Here is a 20,280-nt window from a genome sequence, read left to right as displayed (position 1 = left end):
TAGTTCAGATCATACTTAGAGAGCTATAAGTAGGACCCTATAAAATCTAACTGGTAGAAGATACAGTTTTAGTCAATTTGATGCAACAAAATTATATTCACCCTCTACTATTAGCCAGAAGCTGCCAGAGGCCAGGAACAAAAAAAACTAATTATGACTAAAAGCCTACAAATTTAAAAGCTTTTAGACTACAATATAAATATCCTGACAAGTTCCCTTGCTGCCCTATTATCGGGTGGAGTAAAGTGCTAAAATGAATAAAAAGCTCAAGATAATGGGTAAAACACATTTATATGGACTGAAACATTACCATGTGCCAGGAGTAAAAGAAAATGGAAAAAACTGCATTTGCGTAGACATGAAAAAAAAAAGCTGTAAAAAAAACCCAACAACCATATTCCTTGTATTACTTCTTGTCTGATATTGGCAGAGAGACCGTGCCTTCCAGTCTGGATGACGTCAGTAAGCTTTGGTGAATTCCATGAAAAGAAGTAACTGTCAAGCTGGCAGCTTCTGTTACTAGTTGATAATCATCCCAGAATCTTTAAAAAGACACACCCGATTTTCTGAGTGCACATGCAGTGTTTTAATAGTTCTTTTACATTTTAAAGATATTAGTATTTATTATATAAGCTAAAAATAAGGTGTAACTAAAAGAATGACTTATTAAATAGAGGGACATACAATTTTAGGAGGAAACGAGGGACAAATTCTGACAAAATGTCAATACAGAATTCATTTCATCAAGTCCAATAAACTGAAGACTCAAAATATTGTATTTCAAGAGACCAGGTATAGAAAAATATTTGTAGGAATATTTGGGGCTTTTAATCCAGCCTACTGAAAGTAAGCCACCTTACTCACAAGGAGGCAAGTGAAATGAGGAGTCTCCTGGTGATCTTTAGAGCTGAGTGAAAGCAGAAACATGAGAAGCCATCACATCAAGGAATGATGCTCCAGAGAACAGGAGCTCATGTTAGGGACACACAGTTTCAGCAGAAACTACTCTCCTGTCAGCCCCATGTCTCCATCAGCCCCTTGCTCTCTCTAATCAAACAATTCCTCTCTCTCTCCTTCTCACCCCCCTTATCTTTTCCTCCCAATTTGTTAGTGCTATACATTGCTCATTGTCACTAGGTGCCTCAAACATAGAATTTTCACACCATAAAACTGGGAGACCAAACAGGTTCAAATTAGTTGAATGAAGGACATCAAGAATCAGTTTTTAAATGGGAGGACCAGAAATCTGTACCTTAGTAGGAGTAACTCCCAGACAGAACAGGTCTGAAAGTTAGGGATCGTTTAAGAATGGGATGAAAGCTGAAATTTGTCAGTGGGTCTCAAAAAAGTGTTAGCACCAACATTTTCATATGTATGATACATATTACCTTATGTGCTATATAACACAGAAGTTAGTAAGAACAAAAACAAAGGTAAAAGATTGCTTCAGAAAAATCTCTTCAGTGAGAGATGATATCTGGGCAAAGTTTTTGATTTCTTCCCCCACAGAACCAAGATAATACCTGATAAATTCACAAAAGAACTTAGCATGAACAGCCCACTAAAAGCATTAGAGACAAAAGAAAAAGGAAAAAAATCTAGTTGAGAACAAGGCTTCTGTATGATACATCCATTTCAGGAAAGATTTAACTTAAAAATGTAGGAGAATTTATTGATTAAAGTAGAATCATTGCAATAAACATGCCAGACTAACCCTGATTACAGGTTAAAACCAGATCTTTGGGAAACACTTCTTGGCAAAGACGACTGGCGACCATCAAAATCCCTCTGTAACATGAGTACAAGTAAGTTTTTAATCATCTTCCCAAAGTTTGAATTCCCACAGTTCTGTAATAAGCAACCACAGAACTGGTCCAATACCAGTTAATTAACATATATATTCTGATTATAAACCCTTCATTTTTAATAAGCTTACATATAATTTAATTACCAACCTTTTTTGTTTGGAGATCATTTCAAAATACAGGTATAAAATACAAAAGGTTGTAAACTAAACTAAAAATAGTACAAGGAATACCCTTTACTCAGATTTGCCATTGTTAACATTTTTTTCCATTGCTTTAATATTTGCATAGAGTGTGCAAGGACGTTTCTTCTTCTGAACATCTGAGGGTAGATTATAAACATTCTGGTCTTTTACTCCTAAATATTTCAGTCACTAATACCACAATTTAATACACTTCCCTATTATAAACAAAACCAAAGTGAACATCTTTGTACATACATTAACATTTACCAATGATTATTCCCTTTGCATACATTTCCAGTGGTGAAAACAAAGAAAAAAATGTTTAAAATTCTTGATGCATACCGAGGAATTGCCCCCTAGAGTCTCTAACAAAGTAACTATCATCAGCACTTTAGCTGATAGTTTAAGCTCCTAAATTTGATAGGAATTTGTTTGATTGGTAGTGAGGCTGGACATTGTTTCCATATTTAAGGTATTTCTGTGTTGAACTGATTTTCTTCTGTGGCTTCTTCATACTCTTTCAGAAAGACTCAAAGTCAAAACTTGTAGAAGGCCTATGACAAATCATACTGGGGCCCTAAGAGAAGGATTTATGATAACAGACAATCCAAATGACAAAAACTCAAGGCAGAAAAACTGTAATACCTATAGAAAAAAATTATTGCTGAGGCCCTACTTATTATCTTTGGAGCCTGGGATTGTTCCCTAACTGGCCAGCTATCTTGAGGGGAAACCCAAACACTGTTTATTATAAACTGTATGTACAAAAAAAACCTTAAAAGAAAAGCTCAATATTGCAATGCAGATGTCTTGTAGTAAAGATAATATATTGTAGTAAAGATAATATATCAACATGGAGAAAGTCATAATCCAGAAATTAGTTAAAACTATTCTAGCACTTAAATATCAGCACCTCACAGATACAACAGATAGAACACAAAATAACTGACAAAAAAATAAGTTTTAATTAATATGCTGATAGTGTATTATGTGTCTTTACCTGCTGTGATGCATTTTTCCCCTATATTTTAAGCTTTTCCTTTCTTTCGAAAGATCCGACTTTGGGTACAGAGCACGGGTTATATTACAAGACATAAATCCTAAAAGTAAGGACAATGGTTAAGATAATACCAGAATAATCCCAGACAGTGGTGATAAAGGTCTGAATCAAGTAGGATAAGAGATAAGGAGGACAGAGAGGAAAGAAATATGGCAGCTATTTTTGGTTACAAAATACAAGGAATTTAATGCAGACTGGATTTAAGCAATGAAAGAGCAGAAAGAGACAGGAATTTGACAACAGGAAAATTAAGAATGAGGTTAAGTTACAAAAGTTACAACCACAGAGGTACACAGAAGAGGGGAGTTAAGGAGCTGTAGACATTCTAATTTCAATCCATTTAATACATCTATCTAGAAGTTTGCAACCTGAGCATGTAGAAACTATTTTAATTTCAGCACGCAAGGTTATGTCATTGTGAAAAATAAAATCTTATTTTTAATTATACATAAGGGAGAGGACACATTACTAAAGTCTTTCAAATGCTTCAGTCCCTCTGAAGGCTTAAACTTAACCCAGAGAGCTGCTTAACAGCAGGTAGGTGCCTTTGCCAAGTCTGAAGAAGAGAAGGCTCCTGAAAATGGCTCATGGGAGGTTTAGGTCATAGCAGGAGCGTGTGCTCACTCTCTGATTAGATCACATTTCATAAAACATAAGATTAAGATTTTTCTTTTAAGAATTCTGACCTCTGTGATGAACAATAGCTACTATACCAGTAGGAAACAATGATTCATTTCTTCTCTATGAAAAAAAAAAAGGAATTCTCCAAATTGTATCATCTTTTTGGTTTAGAGAGATATTGTTTTGCAGAAACTACAGGACCGACCCTACAGTGACAGTCAATTTCCAACCTAGAGTCTTCACCTTTTGTAAACAGCAGCATGATGAGGTCAAGAGTTGTAAGACACCCTTCCATACATTCTGAGACACCACCCTAAATCGTTGTAAATCAGTAGATCAGGATACAAGTGTAGATCTCCAAACCCAACGTAACCTCTTCAAGCTTGGTACTGCTTCATATTGTTTTTAACCAGTGTTTGTCATTAGGTTTCATTTTTTACCTAATCTGAGCTTCTTCATCTCTTAGAAGGTATATTTCATCCTTTACCTTTATTACTATCATTGATATCTTTGGTCTACTCTTGTTTTGTCCTTTAGAATTTTTATTATTTGTTCTTGGCTTTGTTATGATTAGAAGTCATCGATCCTATTTTAATTCCACTAGGGAGTACTTTCAACTCTCCCAACCAAAAGGTCTCTTATGTCCTTATTTAAAATCCCAATATTAATTACACGTTTCAAATCCTCCATTTCAGTAAATTCAGTGAAAGATAAGGGGTTATTCTAGAGACTCCCAATATAACTGCACCTTTCTTTATAATATCAATATTCAGAATTAACCTTTTTACTGATATCCTTATTCACATCCTAATTCATGAATATTACAATATTCATAAATAATTTTATTTAAACTTTTCAATGATAATAAATTCACATGAATCAAAATTCAAAAGGCTCTACGATAAAACACTTCTTTTTCTTTCATTTTCTCAATCACCCATTTCTTCCTGGAAGCAACCAATGTTGTCAATATATTGTTACAAAAAAAACACCCCCACAAAATCTAGATATTGAATTATGCTTGCGTTCTTCCTTAAAACAAACCCACTAAGACTGGACTATTGTTCTTTTATGCTGTTGGAATCTCTTTTGCTAAATTTTTTTTCAAAAACTTTTTTTAACAGACACGTACAATAAGAGTGTATTTTCTTCTTAAAAATAATCATCAGTCTTCTAAAGATCCAGAAGAATTTGCCTGTAAAATCTCTAGACCTCATGATTTGACGTAACTCTTGGGCAACTTTCCCGAACATGCTGCTTTTCACAACTCCTTTACACTTAAAATTACTGACTGCTCCAAAGAGCTCTCGCTTATATGAGTTACAGCTACTGATATTCACCATGATAGAAATTAAAACGAAATTTGTAAATACTTGTTTGTCATTTCATTAAAAAATAACACAATAGTACTTCCAGTTTCTGTATCCACATATAAGAAGCTTGGAAGCTGCCACTCTGTCCTAACAATAAATAAAAAGCTGACCAGACTGAACTCTTCTAGGATCTGTAAGAGAGGTGAGGACACAGGGCAAACCACTTCCCTCAAGATGTGAGAGACCAAGAGATGATGAGAAAGAATAACAATTTACTGGAGCACAGATGAATAACTGATGAATTTCTGGAGGCTGAGTGTGACCAATTCTGAGACCCAGTCATGGGGCATCCCAACAATTTAGTGAGATTTACCTCCAGGTCTGACCAGAACCCCACAGTAAATGTCTGCCACAACTCACACAAGAATAGACAATCTGAATAGGCCTATATTTATTAAAATATTGGAATTAATAATTAATAACTTTCCAAAACAGAAAACATCAGGCCCAGATGGTTCACTGGTGAATTCTACTGAACCCATAAGGAAGAAATTATACCAATTCTCTACAATCTCTTTCAGGAGACGGTAACAGAGGGAATACTTCTAATGTACTCTATGAGGCTAGCATTACCCTAATAGTAAAACCAGACACAAACATTCTAAGAAAACTACAGACCAGTATCTCTTATGCATATAGGTACAAAAATCTTCAACAAAATATTAGCAAGTCAAATACAAAAATGTATTAAAAGAACTATATACTACAACCAAGTGGTATTTATACCACGTATGCAAGGCTGGTCCAACATTAAAAAATAAATTAATGTAATCCATCACATCAACAGACTTAAACACACACACACACACACACACACACACACACACACACACACGATCATACCAACAGATGCATTAAAAGTATTTGACAAAATCCAACACCCTTTCATGATAAAACCTCTCAAGTTAACTAGGAATATTGGGAATTTTCTCAACTTGATAAAGAATATCTATAAAAACCCCACAGTTAGGGGTGCCTGGAAGGCTCAGTAGGTTGAGCATCTGACTCTCGATTTTGGCCTGGGTCATGATCCCAGGGTCATGGGACCAAACCCCACATTGGGCTCCATGCTGAGTGCAGAGCCTGCTTCACTCTCTCTCCCTCCTTCTGCCCCTCTCCCCCACTTGTACTCTTTCTCTAAAAAAATAAAAATAAATAAAATTTTAAAATAAAAAGATTCTCTTTAACCCTCTGCCCTTCCCCTGCTCCCATGTGCACGTGCATGTACCCTCTTAAAAACAAAAACAAAACAAAAAACAAACCCACAGCTAAAATACTGAATGGTAAGAAACTTGACATTTTCCCACTAAGATTAGGTAGAAGACAAGGATGTCTCCTCTCACCATTCTTTTTAACATCATATTATAAGTCCTAGCTAATGCAATAAGAAAGAAAATAAAACATATAAAGATTGGAGAGAAAGAAAGAAAACCCTCTTTGTTCACAGAAGAAATGATTATCTGTACATGAAAGAATAAACAAAAAAATTCCTGAAACCAATAAGCAATTATTATAGCAAGGTTGCAGGATACAGGTTAATATAGAAAAGTTCATTGCTTTCCTATGTACCAGCAATAAACAAATGGCATTTGAAACGAAAAACACAATACCATTTTCATTGGCACCCCTCAAAATGAAATACTTATTAATAAATCTAGTAAAATACATACAAGATCTACATGAGGAAAGAAATAAAAAAAAGAACTAAATAAATGGAGATATTTTATGTTCATGGATAGGAAGATTCAATATGGTCAAGATGTCAGTTCTTCTCAACTTGATCCTTAGTTTCAATGCAATCCCAATCAAAATCCAGTAAGTTATTTTGTGGATATCAACAAATTGATTGTAAAGTTTACACGGAGAGGCAAAAGACCCAGACTAGACAACTCATTATTGAAGGAGAAGAACAAAGTTGGGAGCCTGACACTGTCCAACTTCCAGACTTACTATACAGCTACAAAAATCAAGACAGTGTGGTACTGGCAAAAGAACAGACAAATAGACCAGTAGAACAAAGTAGAAAGCCCAGAAATAAACCCACATAAAAATAGCCAACTGATCTCTGACAAAGGAACAAAAGCAATACAACAGAGCAAAGAAAGTCTCTTCAACAAATGGTGCTGGAACAACTGGGCATCCATATGCAAAAAAATGAATATAACACAGACCTTACACCCGTCACAAAAATTAATTCAAAATGGATGATAGACTTATGTATAAAATAAAAAACTATAAAACTCCTAGAAAATAACACAGAAGAAAATCTGGACAACCTTAGGTATGGAAATGCCTTTTAGAAACAACACCAAAGACATGCACGATCCATGAAAGAAATTGATTAGATGGACTTGATTAAAATTAAAAACTTCTGCTCTGCAAGACAATGTCAGGAGAATGAGAAGACAAGCCACAGGATGGGAGAAAATAGTTACAAAAGACATATCTAATAAGGGACTATTATCCATAATACACAAAGAACTCTTAATGTCCTACAAGAAAATAACCAACTTGATTAAAGAAATGGGCCAAAAACCTTGATACCTCATCAAAGAAGACACAGATGGCAAATTCAGCCTATGAAAAGATGACCCACAGGAAATTTCAAATTAAAACAAGATACCTTTACATACTTATTTGAAAGGCTAAGATTCAGAATACTCACAACACCAAACGTTGATGTGAATGTGGAGCAACAGAAATTCCCATTCATTACTGGAAGGAATCCTAAGTGGTACAGCCACTCTGGAAGACAGTTTGGCAGTTTCTAACCAAACTAAACATACTCTTTGCCATATAATCCAGCAATCACACTCCTTGGTATTTATCCAAAGGAGTCAAAAACTTATATCCGCACAAAAACTTGCATATAGATGTTTGTAGCAGCTTTATTCGTAAGTGCCAAAACCTGGAAGCAACCAAGACGTCCTTCAGTAGGTAGGGGAGAAATAAACTGTGGTACATCCAGGCAATGGAATATTATTCAGTGCTAAAAAGAAAGAAGCTATCAAGTCATGAAAAGGTAAGGAGTAATCTAAAATGAGTATTATTCATGTTAAAAAAAGCCAATCTGAAAATACAGACAATCTGCCTGTATTTGCTACATCTGTTTTCCTGTTTTCTTAAATTCACTTAATCGTTACCTACTGTATGTTTCCACGTATATGACATTCTGGAAAAGGCAAAGCAATTGATAAAGTAAAAAGATCATTAGATGCTAATGGTTGGGGAAAGGAGGGATAAATAGGTGGAACACAAAGGATTTTTAGGGCAATAAAAATTCTCTATATAACAATGGATACGTGTCATTACATATTTGTCCAAACCCATAGAACGTACAACACCTAGAGTGAACTCTAATGTAAACAATGGACTCTGGGTGATTATGATGTGTCAATATAGATTCATCAATTCTAATCAATATATCACACTTGTTGGTGATGTTGATAGTAGAGGAAGCTATGCATCTGTGGTATGGGGGTATGTGGTAAATCTCTATACTTCCTCTCTATTTTGCTCTGAACCCAAAATTGTTCTAAAAAATAGTCTTTTAAAGAAATATAATAAACCCATGTTAACATAAATAACATTTTTATTTAAAAAATGTTTTTTCCTAAACAAAAAATTAATCAAAATTATTCCTTTTTTTTTTTTTTCATTTTAGAGAGAAAGAGAGAGAGCAAGCAGGGGAGAGGGGCAGAGGGAAAGAGAGAATCTCAAGCAGGCTCCATGCTGAGCTCGATCCCATGATGCTGGAATCACAATCTGAGCTGAAATCAAGAGTCAGTTGGATGTTCAACCAACGAAGCCACCCAGGAGCCCCAAATCAGAATTATTCTTAAGCAGTCTATTTTTATTCTTAATTTCCCTTGTATCTGTTAAGGATTCCCCCCTCCCCTTAGTTTTTAAGTATTCATCATAGCTTAATTTAATCCCTTGACTGAGTTAGCCGGCATTATCGATTTTGTTGCAAAGAGTAATTATTTAGTTTATTTTTATTTTAGGTTTTAACTCATTAATTTCTGTTTTTTATCTTTACTAACTGCTATCTTCATCCTTCCTTAGGTGTACTTTGTTATTCTTCTTCTAACTTCTTGAACTTGACTATTTAATTCACTTATTTCATTCTTTCCTGTATTTATTTATTTATTTATTTGTTTATTTAAAACGTTTTATTTAAAATGTTTATTTATTTTTGAGACAATTCAAGAGACAGAGTGCAAGTGGCAGAGGGGCAGACAGAGGGAGACACAGAATCTGAAACGGGCTCCAGGCTCTGAGCTGTCAGCACAGAGCCCGATGCAGAGCTCGAACCTACCAACCGTGAGATCATGACCTGAGCCGAAGTTGGGTGCTTAACTGACTGAGCCACTCAGGTGCCCCATTTTTTCCTGTTTATAAATGTAAATATTTTTAATGCCATGAATTTTCCCATAAGCACTGCTTTAACTGAATTTCACCGTTTTTTTCATGTGTAGTCTTAATGATCATTTTTTAATAGTCTGCAAAATCAGATTTCATCTCCTCTTTGACTCAAGCATTTATTTTAGAATTTAAAAAATTTCCAGGTGTCCAGGTCTTTTTGTTTCCCAGTCTTGCTATTAATTTCTGTCTTTAGTGATCCTACTTCCCTTGACAGCTGCCTCTCTCTTTCCTTTTCTTCGCAGTGAAAAGTCTCTAAAGGACTTTCACTTGTCTGTATTTGCTACATCTATCTTCCTGTTCTTTTAAATTCATTTAATCATCAGGTTTCCCTTATCACCACCTCTATCTACATCACTAAATCAATTCTTCTTGCTCATTTTATTTGACTTATCAGTATAATTTGGAAAACTAAATACGCCCAAATTTGATTTTTTTTGTTATGATGTGAATAAGGGGTCAAGATTCGTGATTTCCCATATGGGTAGCCAATTGATTCAGCATCATTTATTTAAAAAAATTTTTTTTCAATGCTTATTTCATTTGAAAGAGAGAGAAAGAGTGTGCACACAAGTGGGGGAGGGGCAGAGAGAGAGGGAGAGAGAGAATCCCAGAGCCCAGCGCAGAGCCTGATTTGGGGCTCGATCTCACCAACTGCAGGACCATTTATTGAAAAGATAATCTTTTCCACTACATTACTACATTTGTAACCAAACATCCCCAATATGTGTGCATCTGTTTCTGAAATTTACAATGTTTCATTAGCCTATTTCTCAGTCCTTGAACCAATATCACACTACCTTAACTATAACTATAGTTTATAACAAGTCTTTAGAACTGGGAGGAATATAAAACTTCTATAACATGGTTCTTATTTTTTCTGATTGTCTTGACTAATTTGGGCTTTTTCTTTTTTTTCAAGATTTTATTTCAAGTAATCTCTACACCCAATGCAGGGCTCAAACTCACAATCCTGAGATCAAGAGTCACACATTCCACCCACTGAGCCAGCCAGGTGCCCCTGGGCTTTTTAAATCTTTATGTAGGTTTTACAGTGTGTCGATTCTACCAAAGGGAAAAAAAAAAAAAACCCTGCTGGGATCTTTATTGTGATTTCACTAAATCTACAGGTCAATTCAAGAAAAACTACCATCTTTAAAATATATTCAATCTTCCAATCCATGAACAATAGTATATACTTCTGTTCACTTAGGTCTTCTTTTCCTCTATAATATCTTATAGTTTCCTATGCAGAGTCATATGCATCTCTTGTTAGACTGATCCCTACATATTTGATCTTTCATTGATGTAAATTTAAATTGTTATTTCAATTTTTGCCAATGATGCTTTACAGAAATACAACTACATATTGACTTTGCACCCTTCAAATTTGCAAACTCACTTATTACTCCTAATAGTTTTCTAAGTACATAATCATGTCATCCATAAATAGTGACACTTATACTTCTTTCCTAATCTTTATACCTTTTATTTCTTTTTCTTAAATTACAGTACTAGCTAGAGACTCCAAAATAATACTGAATAGAAAAGGTGATAAATGACATTCTTTATATATTGGTCTTTCTGTGACTTTTCTCCTTTATTCTATTAATAACACGGCTAATTATAATGTCTGGTTTTTTAATGTTAAGCCAATCTTATATTTCTGGGAAAATAGAAATTGGGTCAAAATATATTCTTTTTCCTAAAAATTGCAGATTTAATTTGATAGTATGTTATACTTTCATCTATATTCGTGAGTGATACTGGCTGTAATTTTCTATTCTTGTCATATCCCTGCTAGGTTTTAGTAGCAAGATTATGCTGGCCTATAATAAGTTGTGAAGTGTGTCCTTTTTTCTCTTATTCCTGGAAGAGTTTGTGGGTGAAATTTTAGTTTGATAGTTATTTATTTTTTTCCATCACTTTGAAGCTAACTTTCCTTTGTCTTCTAGCTTCTTAGTTTCTGTTGAAACAGAATCTGTTTCTGGCAATCTCATGGCTGCTCCTTTGAAGATAATGATTTTCTTTCTCTGTCACTACTTTTATTTCCCGTTCTCACTACTTTTACTTATTTATTTGGTTTACTTTTCCATTTTGCATGTCTTTTTTCTTTCTTTTTTTAAGTAGGCTCCGTGCCCAGTGTGGGGCTTGAAGTCACTATCCTGAGATCAATACTTGCATGCTCTACTGACTGAGCCAGCCAGGCACCCCTTTTCTTTTCCATTTTGGAAAAGAGTTTACTCTCAGGTTTAAAATGCCCTATATACATAGATAGATATAGATGTGTGTGTGTGCGTGTGTGTGTGTTTCTATTTAAATTCGTTAGTTAACATACAGTGTAATATTAGTTTCAGGTGTACAATATAGTGATTCAACACTTCCCCACAACACTCAGTGCTCATCACAACAAGTGCCCTTCTTAATCCTCATCACCTATTTCACTCATACTCACACCCACCACCCCTCTGGTAACCATCAGTTTGTTCTCTATAGCTAACAGTCTGTTAGTTTGCCTCCCTCCCTCTCTTTTTACTCCCCCATTGGTCATTTGTTTTTGCTCACATATGAGCGAAATCATTTCTCTTTGATTTTGGTTTCTACTTATACTGTGCTAATCTACTGTGGTTTTCTTGTAATGCTACTGTACTTAAGATTCATAATGCTTCTTGAATCTGTACGTTAATGTGTTTTATCAAGCTTTAGAGATTTTTCAGCCATTACCTTTCCAAAGACTACTTCTGCTATATTTTCCCATTCCTCTCCTGGGACCCTAATAACCTTTTTAACACATTTTGTGCCAGATTAAGGATAAAAGATTAAAAAACTTTTAACCTTACTCTCTTTGACAAGTGGGGTCTATGTCCTCTGTGCACGAATCTGAGCAAGCTGTGTGACACAGCTGATCAACAGAATACGAAAATGTGCCAGTGTCCATGCCCACATGGTCAGAGACCAGGTGTTCCCATACTTCCTCTCTTTTCGAATGCTTGCTCTGGGTGAAGCCAGCTGCCATGGAAGAAGGCCAACTACCCTGAGACTGCCATTTATGGAAAGAAAGAAACGCTGGCCAGCCCCAGAAATACCAGCTACCCTACCCTGGCATCACATACAAGAATGCAGAAGTCATCTTAGATGTTCCAGCTCCAGGAGGGGACATGTAGAGATAAAGCAAGGCCCCAGACTATGGAGCTAGTGGAGCCATCCCAGCCATCTCTAGCTGTTTGAACTACCCCAGCTGAAAATCAAAGCACTGTGAATCACAGACAAATCGAACCTGATATGCTGACTAAATTCCTGAACCTTAGAATCATGAACACAAAAAAAGTTGCTTTATGCCAATAAGTTTTGGAGTCATTTGTTACTTTTGGGAGAGATAATCCTCCACAGAGGATACTTCTGAGTGTCCCTGTACATTCTTCCTGCCAAGACCTGACCAATTTTTACCCGGGCCATTTCTCAGGGTTGTGTTTGCAGCTAGCAACCTTGAGGAATAAATAATATCTTTTTCTGGGACAAAGAGAAGTATTACTGTAAAAAGGGCATCCTCCCCAAGCTCATTACTGCTCAGATGTAATGAAAATTCACTGTGTGACAGTATCCACATAAAATCCTCCCGGTTGCCACTATGGGATGTGGTGGGGCTAGAGGAGCTGACACAATATGATTTTCATGTTGCCTGCTGTGCCATGAATAAGAAGTCCTTTGCCTCTGACCCAGGAGACTTGTGTCTTCTGTCAGCATCCAGGAAGCGGTAATAGGCTAACTTATTTGTTCAATTATAAGGTAAAATCTTAGATTCTCCACAAGTCTTGACAGATACAGAGCAATAGGTAACTAGAACATATTCCATGCGTCTTTTCCATATTTTCTACCTTTTGCCTCATTGTGTTTCATTCTGAATGATTTCCTTTTGACCTAATATTCCAGTCCACTAATTCTCTCTGAATTTGGGGTCTTATTTGCTATTAAAACCATCTCCAATGAGTTCTTATTTAAGGTATGTTATTTTTCATTCTTAAATGTCTATTTGATTCTTTTTTTCACAATTTTCAGTCCTCTACTGAAATTCTCATTCCTTTTTTTTTTCTCCCATCAATATAATAGTCATTTTGAAGCTCATGTGAAAGAATTCCATTATTAGAATCTCCTGTGGATGTTTCTATCATTTCCTCTTCATTTTTGGTCACACTGTCTTACCTCCTTTTGCCTTTTTATTTTTAATTCAGTGTTTTATGAAAAATTTAGAGTTAACTTGAGATTTAGGGTAATGTTACCTTCCTCCAAAGATTAACATTTACTTCAAGTAGGTGGCTAGTGGTACTCAAATCACAGATTACCTTAATCTAATCACAGATTGAGCTATTTCAAAGCCAGATTTATTTCTAAGGGATAGCACTTTGGGGTTCCAATGGCATAAAGGGTTTACCAGGACTGATGCTCCAACCTTGGTGGAGTATTAACACCTGTTTTTGTTTTTCTAGCCTTAAGTGTCCACCAGAAGCTCTGCTCAGCTTCTCATCCACCTTTCCCAGAACCAGTAGATGCTACTCAGAGGAAAAGTAGCCTGAATGCCAGGTTCATTTCTGCCTTCCCAGCATTCCAATACACTCAAATACATGTCTTCCACACTTTGTCCAGTTTTTCTAATTTTTAAAACTGGAGTGTTAATCCAAATAATTTATCCAATATTACCAAAAATGGAACTCCTCCAAAACCAGACGTGTTTAATGTTTAACGGTTTTAGAAGTTCTGTTTTTTCCATTTTCTCCATTATGGGCCTGACCCACACAACACTTGTTTTCAAAATATGCATTCTACCAAAAACCTTTAAGCCTGGGGATGTATTTTCAAATAAATCAGTATACACGTTGTTAGCTATGAAAATACCTTACAAAATGTCATTTGCACAAAAACATTTTATCTAGGGTAGTGAAGACAAAACATTTGGAATAAAACAACTTAAAAGATTACATATATATCTTATATGAAAGAAAAAAAATGTACCAAAGTATTTCACATTTAAATTGGAAAGAAGAAAAACTATATCAGCTTTCGTATTTTATACTTTCCAATTCTAATTGTCTCTAAGCATTTACTAACATTAGCTAGAAATAAAGTGTCATTTATCATGACCCAGTGTTTTTAAGACATTCAAAACATACTGTTTTTTTGTATTCTTTTTCTTTTGAAAAAGTATATAATTTTATGAAAATGTGAAGTTTACTGAAAACCTAAGAGAAATACCATATATGCCAACACTCACCATGAAAAATACGAAAATCAATATATGGATGAGAACCTCTTCTTTCTGATTCAAATCCTGCTCGACTCCTTACACGTACATCTCCTGGACAAAATCGAGAATAAAACATAAGCTTAGAAGGCTGCCATCTGGGAAGAAGCTCCCATATGCAGCAAAGGTTTATGTGGTATCATACTCACAAGTAATGACCCATTAGTGATATATATGGAATAAGTAGTTGAGAGTGGATTTATGTGAAGGGGTTTACAAATTTTCAATATTGAGTTGTAAGGCTAGATGAGGTTTTTTTTCATCTTCCCTTACAATAATAATAATTACAATCTAAATTTTAAAGTTAGCATTTGAAAACATGACAAGTATATAACAATCCAACCTGATATCTTATTATTCACAAGGAGTTTAAAAAATCCTCAGCACAAAACTTTAAAAATCCAGAAAGAAAAATATTAAGTGTCTAGCACCATCCTATAGACTATAAGAGACATGAAAGAAAATATATTACCTATTCTCAAGTACCTTACAATTTTATAAACGTACAGAAAAGTGTTAAAGACTTTGCAATAAATGTTTAATTTGATATAACTTTTCTCTTTTCTCATTGACTATGGATATACCCAAGGCCTTTAGTTGGGTCTTAACTTAAACTTCAACCTTTATAGCCCAGAATTGTTTCTACATGTGTCTATAGGACTTTCGGATCTACTTCTCCATAGAGCAAAATAACCAATGCAACTGTGTACCAGACACTCTGCTCCTTATAGGCATTATTTTAATTCTCTAAGCAACTCTGAGAGGTAGGAATCTTAGTCCTCATTTTACAGATGAAGATATTGAGACTGTGAGAGGTAGCCTGCTCATGCCACAAAGCTAGTGTAAAGGGTGAGTCAGGATTTAAACTTTGCTCTGTGGGCTCCAAAGGCAGCACTTTCCCCACTATACTTCCACAGCCTCCAACTGCACAACCTTTAGGTCTTCAGTCCCTTGAATTCTGCTTGCCTAGAGGGACTTCCTGCTCACTTGTTGTTTCTCTAAATAAGGCCATCATTTCCAACAAGGCTCATGTCATCTGAGTTCACCCCACAATGATTAATCATCTTCCTCACGTGGGGATTCCTTCACCCTGCAACAAACTAAGCTCTTACTGAGCATCCACTATAGGTCAGGCACTGCAAATATACCAGTGACCAAAACACATAAAGTCCCTGTCTCCATGCAATGTATGCTTTCATGGAGACAAATAACATAACAAGTAATAATTTCATTCTATGGAAGATGGCAATAACTAACCTGGAGAAAACTAAAGCAAGAAAAAGGAATATGGAAGGAGAAGTAGGGGAGGACTGACTTACTAGTGTGGTCAAAGAAAACCTCATTGGAAAGGAGGTATCTGAGCAGAGAAGCCTGAAGGAAGTGAGGCAGTGAGCCATGTGGCTATCCAGAAGAAGAAGTTTCCAGGCACAAGGAAGAACAAATAAAATATCCTGAGAAGGGGTATGTTCAAGGTCAAGCAAAGAGGCCAGCATGACTAGAGTGAGGTGAGTGTCAAGTGAGGTCAGAGAGGTAGCAGGGCTGGATCACGCAGGACCTTTGTGGACCATCATAATACCTCTGGCTATCTAAGACAGAAAACCATCAGAAGATTTTGAAGGGAGGAGTGAGACTGATTTAACTTATGTCTCAAAATGTTCACTTTGACCACATAGACTATAACTGACAAGAGGCACAGAGGAAGAGGCAGGGAGACTGGCTAAGGAGCAAACGTAAGAAACAAGGCAATAACTATGGCTTGGTGGGGGGTGGGCATGGAGAGATGTCATTCAAAGGGATGTGCATGATAAGTTCTGGAGGTTTAATGTACAACAATGCAACTATAATTAACAATAAAAAAAATAACTATGGCTTAGATCGGGATGGTAACAGCAGTGGCTGGTGAAATTCTGGATATGTTTTGAAGGTATTAGCAAAGAGGATTTGCTGATAAAGTAGACATGGAGTAGGTAAGAAATAAGAGACAAAAAGGACCTGAAGGTTTCTGATGTGACAACCAGAAGAATGGAGTTACATGTTCTGAGATGGCAAAAGACTGAAAAATGAACAGACTTGGGCAACACAAATGTTTTGTTTAATAGACATATTACACTCATGTGGAAATGTTCTACAGAGTTTAAAAAAAAATGAGTCTAAAGGTCTGTTTTCAGGAGAGCAGAATCCTGAACATGTTTGCTGAGAGAGATGGAGACTGTAAGGAGGAAAAAGTCACACAGTCGTGAGGAAAAAAATATGTACCAGAGCAGAATGGAGCTGAGGCAGACATCCAAGGTAAATTAAGGAGGGGAAAAAAGGAAGAAGAGCAAAAATGGGGCACTGGAGAACACTTAGGCTTAAGAGGAAGAAAAAGGATTCGTGAAAAAGGCAAGCAAACAAACCAACCAGAAAAAGGTGAAGAACATGAATGGCTCAATATCTTAGAAGTCGAGGGAGGAATTCTGAGCATGAGGAAAGGAGTCACGGAAGACTCCTTTAAGAAAAGCAAAGTAAACCTGCCTACTAGAATCTTAAGTTTGTTATTTATTTTGAGAGAGAGAGAGCACACGAGCACAAGCGGGGGAGGGTCAGAGAGGAGAGACAGAATGTCAGGCAGGCTCTGCAACATCAGTGCAGAGGCTGATGCAGGGCTTGAACTCACAAACTGTGAGATCGTGACCTGAGCCGAGATCAAGAGTCAGACGCTTAACCAACTGCGCCACCCAGGTGTCCCTGGAATCTTAATAGTATGTTTTTAATAGTATGAATTAAAGTAGAAGGGATTGACGAGTGTGTGGATGAGGAGAGAAATCTGGCAAAGAGAGGGAGAGAGAAAGAAAATTATACACATATAATCTAAATTCATTTTACCTTACGGACTTGAGGAATATATTAAAAATTTAGGAACAGACACTGGACAAAGACAAATGGTCTTCCTTGCCAGCCACGTGACAACAAAATTCATGCAGTGACAGTACTATGTGATCAGGTATTTCATGGCCTCCTTTTTGTCCATGGACATCTCTTTAGCATTTAGCAACTCTACAAATCTGAAACACTTTTTATGAAGAATGCTCAGAATTCAAAATTTTTTTCAATGTTTATTTTGAGAGAGAGAGGGAGGGGGTGGGGGGGGGTAAGAGAGCGTGCATGTGGGGGAGAGGCAGAGAGAGAGAGGGAGACAGAGAATCCCAAGCAGGCTCCGTGCTCTCAGCACAGAGCCCCACACAGGGCTCAAATTCTTCAACTGTGAGGTCATGGCCTGAGTTGAAATCAAGAGTCAGAAGCTTAGCTGACTAAGCCACCCACGCGCCCCTAGAATTCAATTTAAAATTTTGTACTAAAGATAGAGTCCCAGTTATTAAGCCAGAGATTTTTCAATTACTCTAAAATGCCTCTTCATTTATATCACATTCAATATTGGTTTTGAGACTTTTAAACTTCAAAATAATAGATTATTTCTATTGCAAATAGTAATGAAAAGTAACCAAATGAAAGCTATCTCAATCTCAAATAACACTGGATGATAACAAAATTAACTGATATTGGTACAAAATAAATAATGCTTACCTAGCATACGAATGTACAATGCAGTCTGATCAGAACTGTCATAGGAAATCGCTCCACGCCTCTAGGAAAAAAAAACATACATTTTTAATGCATGACAAGTAATGTTATACGAAATTCAACAGACATTATTATTTGTAAAGCACTGTGCAAAAGAAGTTGAATATACAAAGTGAAATTAGATATGGCATCTGCTCTCAAAATCTCTAGTTGTGAGGAAGACAACTGTAATATGATTAAGCAATACCATACAAGTGAATACAGAGTAAGGAACACGCACCAGGTAGAAAGTTAATGGCAGAGTCAGATAAGCCCACTTGGTGAGAGACATTTTGCAGAGGTAGACAGAACTGAAGAAGAGATATGGTCCAACTATTTACTATGCCCTTAATTTAAACACATATGAATAAGCAAACAAGAATCATCATTTGAAAAAAACCCATCAGCTAGAAATAAACGAAACAAAATGAAAAACCAACCAAACGGCCCAGAGGCTAGCAAGAAGTAAGAGAATTTTTTATTTTCTTATTTTTTAAATATTTCTTGATTTATTTTGGTGGGGGGAGGGGAAGAGTGAGAAGGAAAGAGAATCCTAAGCAGGCTCCGTGCTGTCAGCACAGAGTTTGACACGGGGCTTGATCTCACAAACTGGGAGATCATGACCTGAGCTGAAATCAAGAGTCAGACACTCAAATGACTGAGCCACCAGATGCCCTGAGAATTTTTAAAATGTAATTAGTTTACTCAAAGAGATTTGAGAAAACACTGAATCTTTAAAACAATATTAACAAAAAATTTTTAAATATATTTAAAAAAGTAAACAGATATGGCAATGTATCTTGCAACATTATTCATAATGGCCCCAAACTAAAAACAACCTGGATATCCAGCAACTAATGAATGGATTAATAAAATGTGGCATATCTAGACCAACGAAGTATTATTCAGACATATAAAAGGTATGAAGTACTGATACATGCTACAACATAGATGAACCTTGAGAACAGTGAAGAGCCAGTCACAAAGGACCATACAGTGTATGGTACTATTGATATGAAATGTCCCAAACAAGCAAATCCATAGAGGCAGAAAGTAGCCTAGTGGCTGTCTAGAGTTGGGAGAGCTGGGGAAAAATGGAGAGTGAATGCTAATGGGTACTGTGTTTCTATCTACGGTAATGAAAATGTTCTCAAATTATCTGTGCTAATGACTGCACAACTCTGTGAATACACTGAAAATTACTGAATTGTATACTTCAAATGGGTGAATTGTATGGTATATGTGAATTGTACTTCAATAAAACTATTATAAAAAATAACAGGGGGTGCTTCGGTGGCTCAGTTGGTTAAGTGTCCAACTTTGGTTCAGGTTGTGATCTCACAGCTTGTGAGTTCGAGCCCCACGTCAGGCTCTGTGCTGAGGGCTCAGAGCCTGGAGCCTGCTTCGGATTCTGTGTCTCCCTCTCTCTCTGCCCCTCCTCTGCTCATGCTCTGTCTCTCTCAGGAACAAATAAACATTTTTAAAAATTAAAAAAAAAAACCAAATATTACAAATTTAAAATATATATATTAATACAAAATAAATTTTAAGAGCTGAAATACACTCAGCGAGTTCTGCCAACTCTACCTTCACTCTCATCTCCCTTTCTCTATCCCTACTTCTTCCTTCCATCTCAGGTGAGAACACCTCTACACCTGGACTCTTGCAGTGGGCTGCTGACTAGTTTTTCTGATACATCTCTTGGCCTCCAGTCCACTCTTCACACAGAAGCAATAGCAAACAACTCAGCACCTGCTCAAAATCCTCCAATGGTTCTCCACACACTTGGAATAAAGTCCAGCACCAAGCTCTGATTTCTTTTTTTTTTTTTTCAATATGTGAAGTTTATTGTCAAATTGGTTTCCATACAACATCCAGTGCTCATCCCAAAAGGTGCCCTCCTCAATACCCATCCCCC

General features: G+C 36.2%; 1 protein-coding gene across 3 annotated transcripts in view; it reads right to left on the bottom strand.

Moving 5' to 3' along the window:
* PDE7A (phosphodiesterase 7A) overlaps positions 1–20,280 on the bottom strand; it is a 123,158-nt gene that overhangs the window by 41,666 nt on the left and 61,212 nt on the right. For all 3 annotated transcript variants that reach the window (XM_049633333.1, XM_049633335.1, XM_049633334.1), the window contains exons 2-3: positions 18,327–18,387; positions 14,733–14,816 (exon numbers count right to left, since the gene is read on the bottom strand). In XM_049633333.1, the coding sequence (XP_049489290.1) occupies positions 14,733–14,816; positions 18,327–18,387 (145 nt within the window). The remainder of the gene's footprint in view (positions 1–14,732; positions 14,817–18,326; positions 18,388–20,280) is intronic.

This window comes from Panthera uncia, chromosome F2 (assembly GCF_023721935.1).
Source record: "Panthera uncia isolate 11264 chromosome F2, Puncia_PCG_1.0, whole genome shotgun sequence".
NCBI lineage: Eukaryota > Metazoa > Chordata > Mammalia > Carnivora > Felidae > Panthera > Panthera uncia.
Note: the sequence above shows the minus strand (reverse complement) of the source record. Positions and strands in the feature narration are given on the sequence as shown.